Source organism: Entamoeba histolytica, genomic scaffold, assembly GCF_000208925.1.
Source record: "Entamoeba histolytica HM-1:IMSS scf_1104750518245 genomic scaffold, whole genome shotgun sequence".
In the NCBI taxonomy this organism is placed as follows: Eukaryota; Evosea; order Mastigamoebida; family Endamoebidae; genus Entamoeba; species Entamoeba histolytica.
Window position 1 is genome coordinate 1 of NW_001914985.1, and position 12,951 is coordinate 12,951.

The following is a 12,951-nucleotide window of genomic DNA, read 5'->3' on the forward strand; positions in this document are numbered from 1 at the left end:
TCTTATTTTTCTATAATTTGCTTTTTTTCATTGCCAATTTCAATTAGTATAAAAATAAGAAAAAGGATAATATTTTACAGAATTAATTCTAATAACACATTAGAATATTAATAAAACAATAAAATTATAATAGAAATGAATTTATATTGAAATAAAATGTGTTAAATAAATATAATAATCAACACTCAATTTCATACTACCTAATTGTTGGTATATTTGTCATTTATTGAGTTTTATATTCATTTATTTTTAAATAATTATAATTTAATATTTTATTTAATTTATTTTATTCTTGTAATATAAAACACAAAGACTTATACTATCTCTACTATCTCCATTATATTATATTTATTATTTACATTTTATTAAATATGCAACTATTAATACTGTTATTTGTTTATTAAATGGAGTATTTGAATATTTAATAACATTATTTATTGTCTTGTATTAAAAAGAATAATAAAAGTGATTTGTATCAATTTAAATCTCATAGATATAATAAAGAATAGAAAAGTTGAGATAGAAAATGATAATATTTTTGAATGTTATGAGAATTAATTCTTGATAATTTATAATATTAGATAATGATTTAAGTCTATTTAAATAATTAAATTAACAAATAAATAAGATGTGATAAAATTAATTATCATTTCTTATTGTGATAAAAGATAAACTTTATGAATTATGATAAACAGTAGTTTGAAATTAAATAAAAAATAAAGATAAGAAAAAGTGAAAAGATTATTATTCAATTAAACTGAGTCAATATTATTTTATTAATTATATTTTATTTATATAACATAATTAACTAAACAAAAAAGAAGTAAATTATTTAAATATTGATATTTGAATAGAATATAATGAGGAGTATATTATTGACAAATAAAATAAATAAGAGATTAGTTCATCTTTCCAAACTCTCGTACATTTGACAAGCACAAATCTGACTAATGCCAGTAAATGCACACAAAAGCACTTGTCTACAATAAATACATTGGTATTACCATAAGCTTTATTTTCAACCTCGGTTCTTGGTACTAAACTCTCTTCTCTCTTATTTATCTATTTGTATTTTTTCTATTAACCACGAAAACATTATTTATAACTTACCTAATAATTAATATTTCATCTGTCCGAAATGTGAGTATTTCATTCTCTTCTTTTATTCTTTTTCAAACTTCATCAACTTATTTGTTTCTTCATTTAACTTGTTATTTTGAATTTATTGTGTATTACATCTCATCATTCTTTATTGTACTATTTTATTTTGAATATATCCATATCACTATTAATATCATCTTCTCCTATTTCCTCATTATTCATTTTTCTTTCATTTTTCTTGTTAACAATTTATATATCCATTACATTTCATTCTTTATTAAATATACTTACATTTAATTCATTAATTAATACCATCATATTAATTACATCATTATTTATTCTTATTAAATAGTATTAAACATTATACATTTAACCCTATTTGTACATTTTCTCTTAAAAGGCAATATCATGACAAGAAGATAACTCCCATTTTTAAAACTTGTGTTTGTCTCAGTGTTTCATTTGCTGTCTCTGACCTGTACCTTTGAATAAAGAAGAAATTTAAAAGGAAAATATCTAAAAAATAAATGAAATTATTGAATTAAAACTCAAATTCCATATCATCAACAAATTCCAAAGAATTTGCTTTTAACATCATATGACCAACACACACGAGTAATGAGAAAACAAACACTCCAATTAATCCAACACTTTGAGAATAAACAACAAAAGTGATATAAAGGATAAAATAAAATAATAATAACACAATTGGTGCAACTTTTAAATAAAAACGAACGATAGGAGATTTTTGGTTGAAGAAGATAATAATAAATAGCAAAGACATTAAGAGATGAACAAGTCCATATATTGGTTTAACTAAGCTAATAACGTAAGTTAGTAGTTATTTAATATAATAAATTAACAAACAAAGAAATACTAAATAATATCGTAAATAATACGATATAATTTAATTTAAATGTGTCAATGTTGTACTTCATTCTATGAAAAAGTTCTTTATATTTAAATTCATAGTCAACTGAAAATCCCCAAAATAAATCCCATTCGAGTTGAGTATATCCATGACCTTCATTACTTTCAACCAATGGAATTCCTTCGTCTTCTATTTCATGAATTTGTTCATTTAATTGTGTTGGTTTATTATCATTAATACTAGTTAAAGGAACTGTTTCACTCATTTATATAAAAATTGTTTTTTAAGTTCTTTTTTCCTTTTTTTTAAGAAAAACATATAAAAACAAAGATCCGTTATTAATAGAATTAGCTTCTATTATTCCTGGCTCAGGGGAGATTAATCCAAATGAGTCTTCTTGTAGCTCTACGGAGTATGTTTGGTTGTGATCTCCGCAATATTCCATGACATTCATCATGTTTTTTATGACAAGGTTTTTAATTTCTTTTTCGATGTCAATGTCAATTTTTATTTCTTTAATTAATTTATTACTTTCTTTATTCATTAATCCATTGATTGAGATTACTACTGGAATTATTCTGACATCTTTTAGTTTCTCTATTTTCATTAGCCTATTCTTTAATTCCTTATACATATTTATTTTCTTCAAATACACTCAATTAATATTGTGATCAGCCACAATAGTCATATCAAATATTAGACCAGTTTTATTCTTTTTATCTAATACGTACATATCTGATATTTTGTGGTATTGTCATCACTTTTATGCATTATTTGTTTGTTCCATATCATTGTTATGTCTTTATATTGAACATTGTTTCATATGGGGGTTTTTATATTGTTTATTTCATGTGTATTTTCTTATTAATCAATATTATAATGCCAATATTGTCATATTTTTCCATTTTTGATTTTTTATGACAAATACAAGATAGTAGAATGTGCTCTACTGTAGCTATATTGTCTTTACATAGTGTGGAGTATTTTAATCTTTCATTTTTCATTATTTTTGCTTTCCTATACCCACAAAATATTGCTCCATCTTGCATTTTAGTTAATTGTAGGAATGCATTTTTCTTAATATTGATTGACTTCCATGCTTTCACTGTAGTAGTTTTATCTACTCATTTTGACTCGAACCATATTCTAAAATATCTACTAATTTGATGACACTTCCATTTTTTGATGTATTTGTCAATAATTTTTTTATTCCTACTACTACTTCTTTTTCTTTTTTCTTTTCTATCCCTTCATTTATTATTTCTTCTATTTTTGTTTCATTTATTTTATGAATTGGTGTTTTTTAATTCTATTCAATATTCCTTTCTTACTATACCATCTAATATGTTATTTCCAATTTCACATTCTCTGGTACAGTAGTACATCACTGTTCTTACTAATTCAATAACATATTCGTCTCTTATATTTATTAATCCTTCACCCATTTCTTCTAGAGGGACATATAACCTATCTTTGGAGTTTCACCATTGTATTTTGCCTTTCTTATTTATTTTCTTATCTCCTTTTCCATTTTATCTAGGTTAGTGATTTTCCAATTTACAACTGATATTGAATATCTGAAGATATTGATTACTTCTATGTTTATTCTAGTAATATATCTTCTATTACTACTTTCATCAGTGTTTATTTCTTCCATCTTCTGATTCATTTTTTCTTTGATGGTTTTACAATTGAAGGTGTCATCAATTTCGTCGGACTGCCATATTCCTAAGTATTTATACAAGTCATCACCTTCAATGACTGGGATGTTTTGCATTCCATTTGGTATTTCCTTAATGTTTTTTAATACCATTCCTGACTTTTTCTCATTCAGCTCCATCTCTAAACATAAAAAAATAATCAAATGAAATAAAATATTTTTAATTTAAAATACATCTCATAGTGTTTCTTCAAGTTTTAATAGCTTTTCTTCTACTTCATTTATCTTAGGTCTTTTCTTAGGATCTTTATCCCAACAAGTTAGCACAAAACTATAAACCGATTCAGACATACCTTCTGGCTTTTCTAAACGCTTTCCTAACATAATAAACTCTGATATATCCCAATTGTATTTAAACCTAGGATCATTTTGTTCAAATGCATCACCCCATTTAATTGTTTCAAAAATAACCATTCCAAAAGCAAAAATGTCAGCTGGAAATTTATATGGTTCTCTTAAGGATATTTCAGGTGCCATATAACTCACAGTTCCAACTCCATAAGTATAATTTATGTTTGTCATTAACGTACTAACATTTCTTGAAAATCCAAAGTCAGTAATTTTTGCATTAACTGGAATATTTGGTTCTAATGAAAATATTAAAATATTAGCTGTTTTTATATCTCTATGTAACACTCCATTAGCATGAAGATATTTAATTCCTTTTGCAACATCAAGTAATATTTTTTTCTTTAAATCAAAGGATAAAGTAGGAAGTGTTGTAAACAAATTTCTCAAACTACCATACCCTGCTAATTCTAAGACAATACAATACTGTTTGTTTATTTCAACTGTTCCTAAAAATTCAACAATATATTCACACCTAAACTTTTCTAATAATTCAATTTCTTTGCCTAAATTTCCAAAAGCATCTGAACATCCATTATTATTTTGCATAAACTTAATAGCAACAAGTTTATGGTTATATTCTCCTTTAACAACTCTACCATATCCTCCAGTTCCAAGTTCTTCATCTTTTAAAGAAATTGTTTTTGGATCTAATTTAAAAGATGTTTCTGTTAATGCATCAAAATGAACAACTTTATTATGTTGTTGTTTAGTTTTTAAATCATAAACAATTATCTCTAATTTTTGTTCAATATGACATGTACAATATGGTATTACTTCCATTTTTATTGAAATAGCAGTATTTCTTTTCAAAATAACTACTTCTGGTGTAATTGAAATAGAAAATCTTACATGGTCATTAACTTCTTGAGCTTTAATAAATTGTACTCGAATAGAATTTTTACCTATATTCCCAACATTTATAATAACTTCTGTTGGAACACAAACTGGTAATTCAGTTTGATTATCAAAGTGAAAGATTTTATTTTCAAGAGCAAGTGAACGAAAAAACACTTTTTTAAATGAAAATTGTTCAGAGTCAATACTAACAGTTTGATAAGATATTTCTTTTGCTCGAATTACTTTTTTCAATACCATACGCGCAATACAACCTGTTAAAATAACAATACTTATTAATAACATTATTAATACTAAAATAATTAGAGTTATAACCCACCATACTGGAGCTATTTCACAATATGTTTGACTTGAACTTACTTGAAACCAAAAACTACATGAAGCACAAGAAGAATTTGAAACTCTTAAACAATGTGAAACTGATGATAATGGAATACAAGTACCAAAATCTAAAATATAATTATAACTACAACTTAAACATAAAGAGGATGTACAACGAGTACATGAACTATTACATACTATACATGTGTTTCCAAATAAATAATATCCATCTGCACAAACTGAACATCCACTTTCTGTAACAGGATGTTGACATCCTTTAATTGATGAACGAGAATAACATTTATTATCAACAATTGATAAATAATTTGTTGAATTACATCTTAAACAACTCCACTTATTATTACAAGTAGCACATTCTTCCATACATTTTCCACAAATTAATCCTGTTTTATAATATCCCTCATTACATGTTGCACAACCTCCAGTTAATGCAAAAGTATTACAAACACTTTTTAATTCTTCATTAATAATACATTGATGGTTTTGAATAAATGATTTATTATCACATGTTAAACAAAAATCAGAACTATATAAACATGTTTTACAATGTCCTATACAATGTTTACATTCTCCAAATTTTGTTTTATAATATCCATCTTCACATCGTTCACACATTTTTGTTGAAACAAAAGAACAATGTGGAATTTGAGTTATATCTCTTACACATTTATTTCCATATAATAAATAATTCTCTTCACATTCAAAACATTGTTCATGATACATTTGAATACAATGAGAAACTTGCTTAGAGCATAATTTATTAAGATCAACAATATATCCATTTTCACATAATGAACATTTTCCATCTTCTTCAATTTGGCAATGAGGAATTCCACATGAACCATCTGATTGTAGTTGAAGTGGTTTTAGACATTTAGTACATTTTTTATTTTCACAAATTTCGCAATTTGGAGTAATTGTTGTACAAGACATACATTGTAATCCATTAGTATAATACCCTTCAATACAAAAAACAATTGAACCACTTGAAACAATTTCTGTATTTTCTTTTTCAAAACATTGTCCATTCATAGAAATAACAGAAGTTGATGTTGTTTGTTGACATAAATAACAATGACCTTCAAAAGAATCACCACAATTGGACAATGCGTCTGAACATATTCCATTCAATACAACATTTCCATTGGAACAATGGTTACATCTATTGTGTTGTGCTACAAGACATTTTTCTTCCATTGGAACGCAAGATCCTTCAGTATTAAGATAATAATTATCATCACAAATAAGACATGTTGTTGATGTACATCGTTGACAATGTTCTTTTTTACATTTAGAACAAAGGGTATAATAAGAATTACTAAAATAATATTCTGGACAAGTAATACTTGTTTTAGTTAAACAATTCATTTTATTGTTTAATAAATAAGCAGAAGAACATAGTTTACTACTTGCAAGTTGTAACAAATTTCTTATTCCATTTAAACACACAAGATAAAGTGGAAGGTCACCTTCACTAACTTTATGATAAAGAAATTGATTATACTTATCATATTTAATAATGATAGGATAATGGGATTGAACAATAAGTTTTAGTTTAGATGAACTAATTCCATAAGCACTTGTCATTAATTCAGTTGATGAAAGAAAAGTTTCTGATAAAGAAAATCCATCATAGTCTCTGCTAAAAAAAATTCTATAATCGTTAATATTTGTTGGTTCATTTGTAATTGACATAGACTCGTCCCCAACTAAGTATAATGGTAAAATAGAAAATCCAATATTATCAAATTGAATTGATTCAATAGACCCATTAATAAATTGATAATAACTAGATGTTTGAAGAATATGTACTTGAACTCGTTTATCAACAAAGGTACTATGAATAGTAGAATTACCAATATATAATAAACCTGTTAAAGAATGTATTATACAGTTAGTTCCAAAACAAGGACATAACCTAGAAGTAAATGGATAAGGAATATTAACGTCATCTGATAAAGGATTAAGCCATTGAGTTCCATTCATATAACAATGTTGATAAGGGTCAATATGATTTGGACAATACTTACATAATTTATTATCATTTAATAAAATAAAATGAGGGTTTTTAAGTGTCATAGCAAGATTATTATGAATTTCAAAAACAGCTAGATAAAAACATTCTCCAGTAAAGGTATTAATTGTTACATATGGGTCAAACATAACTTCCCCAAGAAAGATGTGAAATAATGAAAGTTCTTCTGGTGGTGAATGTACATATAACGTTGATTCATCAAACATACCAAATCGTTTATATAATGACTTTGAAGTGGATGAAGTATTAAAAATAAATGAGTATGGATGATCCTGATAAATTTCCCACTTACTTTTATTATAAAATTCAAGTTTAGTAAAAGGAGGAATAATACTTCCATTAAAAGTAGTTATAGAATCTTCATAACAAGTTAAATCAAATGTATCTGAAAATGTTATATTTCCATCTAATGTAAAAAGACTTTTTTTCTTTATAACGACGGAAGTTCCAAAAAATTTACTATTTCCAATGAGAGTAAAATTTGATTCATCAGTTAAAGAAAGTTGTGAAGTAAAAAAATGATTTTGAGATTGTAAAACAATACTAGAAACTCCCAACTCTTCTAATTCATTAACCAAAAGAACACCATTATTTCCAAGTTCAAAAATTGTATTTGTTAATTTGACTAATATAACTGAAGATAAATCTAAGAAACATTTCGATGACCCCATAAAAAAAGTATCTTTAAGTTCAAATGAATCAATAACACTGAGAATAGAATCATCTAAATAAATAAAACTATTATTAATTGATGTAAATGACCATGTAATTAATTCAGTATTAGGAATCATAGTTAAAGTTGAATTGTTAAGAAGTAATGATTTCATTTGTAACCCATCACTATTTTTTAATAAAATTGAAGAAGAATCAAATTCTATTTTATCAGCAATTAAATATTGCAAATTATCTAAAATAAATTTAGAATTAGTGACGGTCAATTTTCCAGTACTTTCGAATTTCAAAAAAGGAAATTGCGTTATATTAAAAATATCAAAATCAATAAAAATTGATAAAGATATTTTTGCTTTTTGTGTGTCAAATTTAATTTGGTTTTGAGTAATTATTCCATTAATTTTTACATCAGCACCATCTTTTAATAATAATGTATATTTATTTGTAACTTCATTTGAAATAGTTAATTCTACTTTGTTTTGAATAATTAAAACGACTTCTTCTCTTTCAACTAAACAAGTTTCATCAAATGTAAATTTTGAAGTAATTGTAATAATATCACAACCACCCTTAATTATTTCTCCATTTTCATTAATATTATTTTCGCATATACTTCCATTTGTAACGCACCGTACTAATTCTTGTTTTTGAGATTGTACAAGGATAAGAATATAAAACAAAACAATCCATTTCATTTTCCAACAAATATTTTATTTATGTTTTTATTTTTAGTTCAAAAATTTTATTTTTCCTTTTTTAGAAAAAAAAATCCAAACTATAATTAAATTATAATTTTATTATTATTTTTTTTAGCTTATTTTTCATCAAAAAGTTTTTTAATTATTAATTGATATTTTGTAGAAATTGATTGTCGCTTTAATTTTAGTGCTGCAGTCAACATTCCATTTTCTGGTGTCCAATCATCTGATAATAATGCAAAGTGTTTTACTCGTTGTCGTTCTGTTAGTGTACTTTCTGCTTCTTTTAATAGTTTTTTCACTTCTTGAATAACTACTTTATCTTCACATGCTTCTTCAAATGGTTTATCACTAATTTCTTGTATAACATTTTTATTTGGAAGAATTAGTGCAACGACAAAATCATGGAATGCATCTGCAAATACACAAATAGAATCAACAATTCTTAATGAACTGTATTTTGACTCAACAAGTTCTAATGAAATATATTCTCCACATGGTTGTTTTACAATATTTTTCTTTCTATCAATAATATAAATATGGCATTGTTCATCAAATTTTGCTATATCTCCTGTACATAACCATCCATCTTCAGTAAATGCTTCTTTACTTTCTTCAGGTCTATTAAAATATCCTTTAGACACAGGAAGTCCTCTAAATAATAATTCTCCTTGTGGTGGATTATTAGAAGTTAAATACCCTAATTCTGGTACATCTCTTAATTTTGCTTCATACATTGGGAATAAACATCCAATACTTCCTAATGTAGCATCTCCATGTGGCATAACACTGCATGCTCCACATAATTCAGTCATTCCAAACCCTTGCATGATATCAACACCTGGAACAACACATTGAAGAAAATGTTGTAATTCACAAGGAAGAGCAGATCCACCAATAATAATAGCTTTTAAATAACTTCCAAATAATGAAATTGCTAATGGTCTAAAAGCAATTGCATCAACTAATTTAACTATTGGCACAAATAAATAAGGGGTTCTTAAATTAAAGTTAACGTATAATTTTTCTTTGATCCAATAACATGCATTAAATATCTTTTGTTTTGAAGCTGCTGACTTATTAACTGTTTCAAGAATTGCTTTACGAACCCTATTAAAAACTGTTGGTACTCCAATTAAAATAGTTGGTTCTAATGCACATAAATCAGACTTACAATCAATAACTCCTGGAGATGTTAATGTTCTAACATTTGCATATCCAACAGTTCCTCCATGCATAATAACTGCAAATTCAATACATAATTCAAAAATATGTGCCAATGGTAAATAAGCAATAAAAACATCTTGGTCAAAGAAAATATTCTTTTGATATCCAACTGATAACATTAATATTTGTTTTTGTTCTACTAAAACTCCTTTTGGATCTTTAGATGTTCCTGAAGTATACATAATTAATGCAAGGTCGTTTGGTTTAACTGGAGTAAATGATGAATGAATTGCTGATTCTTTTAATTCACTGAATTTAAAAACTTTGAACTCTTTTGGATATTCTTCAAGTTCATCAACACAAATTAATTTTACATCATTTGGTACTTGAATTTTATTAATTCTTTGTATTGTTTCTTTAGAAACTACAATGGCTTTCACCTCTGTTTCTTTCAAAGCAACACCAACAGATTCATCACCTAATGTTGCATAAACAGTTACAATAATAATACCTTGTCTACAACAAGCCAATAACATAGCCATCCATTCATATCTTGTTTCACAAAAGATTGCAATCTTATCTCCTGATTTAAATCCAGCATCTGCAATTCCACTTGATAGTTTATTAATAAGTGTTTGAAATTCAACATCTGAGAAGTATTGATAATCACTCATTTGATATTTGTATAATACTTTTTCTACTTCTTTGTTATTTGTAATTGTTTTAATTGTTTTATATGGCACTTCTTTAATTAGTGTTCTATACCCAATAAGTTTATTTTGGTGTCTTCTAGTCATTCCATTAACAACATCTGCAATGGTTTCAAACCCAGGAATATTATAATCTACTAATTTATCAATACCACCATATCCTCTCATCACTCTACTTTCTCCTGAATTAGCTTCACCAACAAAACATCCATTTAATTTGGGATCATATCCATTAGGTCTAAAATGATAAAGAATAATAAGAGAAACAAGGACAATAACAAGTAAAGTAATTCCAACAATGCTCATTGTAACTCTTTAACTAATTTAAGATCAAACATTTAGATTATCTTCAAATAGTATGTAGCTTTCAAATAAATTGTCTGTTTATCTTTTCTTCTGAAATAAAACACTAACTTATTTTTTTTTTGTCTGTTTAACAGACATTTCATAATTGTTTTTTTTCTTTTTCTTCATTTTTCATTAATTGTAAATTTCTGTTATTTATCACGTTTTAAATTTGTTTTATAAATCTCTGAATAACAAAAAAAAAAAGATTCAAGAAAATTCTTTGGAAAAGTTAACAAAGAAAACCTCCCTAAAATAAAGAGATTCTTTTCATGTGAAAAATCCAAAATTCTCAAGAAAGAAAATAAGGATATGATGATTTTTTATTTATAACAAAACAACTGACTAGAGGTAATTTTTGCAAATGTTATTTATTCCTTCCTTTTCTTTGTTAAATTTTTATGATTGGATAATTGATTTAAAATTTCGTTTAATATTTAAAGTTGAACTTTTGGGTCAAATCTACTTCTCAAAAATAAGAATGCCTGACGAAAAGACTTACCTCTTACGTTCAAAGTTAGTTGGTTATACTGACTCATATGACCTTTATGAGTTATTTACAGGAAAACTTATTCCTGAGAGTCAAGGGTGTGACTATGAGAATTTTGAATTTCTTATTTTTGATAGAAAGATAATCTGTCAAGTTAATGCAACACTTCATATTGAACAATGTATTTCAAATCCATCGTCTATTAGAGGATTTCAAATTTTATTTTGTATTTATGATGTTAATGACAAGGAATCTATTCAATTTCTGAAAGTTCAAATTCCATTTATTCATCAAAAATGCCAATTAACAAAAATAGTTGTCATAGGAATAACAGATGGAAGTGAAAGTAGTGTTGTCACAGAACAAGACATTATTGAAATGACATTAAACTATAAGTTTTATCATCTTAAATTAAATGCTAATGACAATAAAAAAGAAATGTTACAAAAATATTGTCTTGGATATCTTCTTCAAAATGATTCTGAGTTTAAAGTCTTTTATGATACTCATATTCAAGAGGTTAATAAAAGTTATGGTGGTTTAAAATCAATAGAACCTCATAAAAGGTCAAAAGTAAAAAGTTGTGTTATTGTTTAATTAATTTAGTGATAAAATCTTTTTAATAACAGAATATTATTAAATGTTGTGTAAGTTATTTTTTTTTAATACATTAATAAATAAAATTATCTACAACGTTACAACTCTTTTTGTCGTTGACAATCTAAATTTATTTGCTTTTTTTATTTAAAAAAGTACATATCTATTTTTTTTTAGAAAGTAAATATTATTAAATAAAATTTAAACCATTAATTCATGAAGTAGAATTAAGGATATGATATGAGATTAACATGTTATGAATGTCTTGCAATGGGTAATGCAGTTGGAATGATTGAAGTTGTATTACGTTCCGAGACAATTGCTGCTATTCAAAAGAAAATGTATGGAGGGAATGTTTCTGCTGCATTTCAAGAAGATCCATTATATAAGTGGTTAAAAGACAAAAATACAAGTGATGATGAATTTTTAAATGCACAACAAAATTTTATTTATTCATGTGCAGGATATTGTGTTGCTACTTATGTTCTTGGTGTAGGAGATAGACATAATGATAATATTCTTCTTACACCAACAGGACATCTTGTTCATATTGACTTTGGTCATATTTTAGGGAATGTTGAAAAATTTAAGGGATTTAAACGAGAGACAGCTCCATTTGTTCTTACTAAAGAATTTGTATATGTTATGGGAGGTAAAAATTCAGAGGGATTTAGATTATTTGTGAATTTATGTTGTGATACATTCTTAATTTTACGAAAGAATTATCATGGCTTAGTTAACTTATTTACTATGGTTTGTTTACTTATTTAAATGTAATAATAAATGAAAAAAAAACTTATTGTAATAGATGCTTTCAACTGGATTACCTGAATTAAGAAGAACAGAAGATATGGTTTATTTGTTGAATAGTCTTGTACTTGATATGAATGAAGTTGACGCACGTGCATATTTTGAAAAGTTAATTAATGTAGCACTTGAAGCTGTTATGACACGAGTAAATAATGCTATTCATATCTTTGCACATCCCGACGTTAAA

At 25.8% G+C, this 12,951-nt stretch overlaps 5 protein-coding genes across 5 annotated transcripts in view, besides 2 other annotated features; 2 read left to right on the forward strand and 3 right to left on the reverse strand.

Annotated features, from left to right (window-relative positions):
• Positions 1-1,484: 1,484 nt before the first annotated feature.
• Positions 1,485-1,591: a repeat region.
• Positions 1,592-1,642: 51 nt separating this feature from the next.
• On the reverse strand, positions 1,643-2,237 carry EHI_127810 (uncharacterized protein; the record flags this gene model as incomplete). The annotated part of the gene is made up of 2 exons (XM_649984.2): positions 1,643-1,922; positions 1,969-2,237. 2 exons carry the CDS (start codon positions 2,235-2,237, stop codon positions 1,643-1,645), a joined length of 549 nt encoding a protein of 182 aa, XP_655076.2.
• Positions 2,238-2,308: 71 nt separating this feature from the next.
• Positions 2,309-3,817: a repeat region.
• A 52-nt stretch (positions 3,818-3,869) lies between these two features.
• Positions 3,870-8,642, reverse strand: EHI_127820 (tyrosine kinase, putative; the record flags this gene model as incomplete). The annotated part of the gene is made up of 1 exon (XM_649981.2): positions 3,870-8,642. The coding sequence occupies one exon, from the start codon at positions 8,640-8,642 to the stop codon at positions 3,870-3,872; it is 4,773 nt and encodes a 1,590-aa protein (XP_655073.2).
• Positions 8,643-8,761: 119 nt separating this feature from the next.
• On the reverse strand, positions 8,762-10,828 carry EHI_127830 (long-chain-fatty-acid--CoA ligase, putative; the record flags this gene model as incomplete). The annotated part of the gene is made up of 1 exon (XM_649980.1): positions 8,762-10,828. One exon carries the CDS (start codon positions 10,826-10,828, stop codon positions 8,762-8,764), a length of 2,067 nt encoding a protein of 688 aa, XP_655072.1.
• A 520-nt stretch (positions 10,829-11,348) lies between these two features.
• EHI_127840 (uncharacterized protein) lies at positions 11,349-11,954 on the forward strand (the record flags this gene model as incomplete). The annotated part of the gene is made up of 1 exon (XM_649979.1): positions 11,349-11,954. The coding sequence occupies one exon, from the start codon at positions 11,349-11,351 to the stop codon at positions 11,952-11,954; it is 606 nt and encodes a 201-aa protein (XP_655071.1).
• Positions 11,955-12,194: 240 nt separating this feature from the next.
• EHI_127850 (phosphatidylinositol 3-kinase 3, putative) overlaps positions 12,195-12,951 on the forward strand; it is a gene marked incomplete at both ends in the record, with an annotated part of 1,070 nt that continues 313 nt past the window's right edge. Inside the window, 2 exons of the mRNA XM_001913803.1 lie at positions 12,195-12,707; positions 12,763-12,945. Of these exons, the coding sequence (XP_001913838.1) occupies positions 12,195-12,707; positions 12,763-12,945 (696 nt within the window). The remainder of the gene's footprint in view (positions 12,708-12,762; positions 12,946-12,951) is intronic.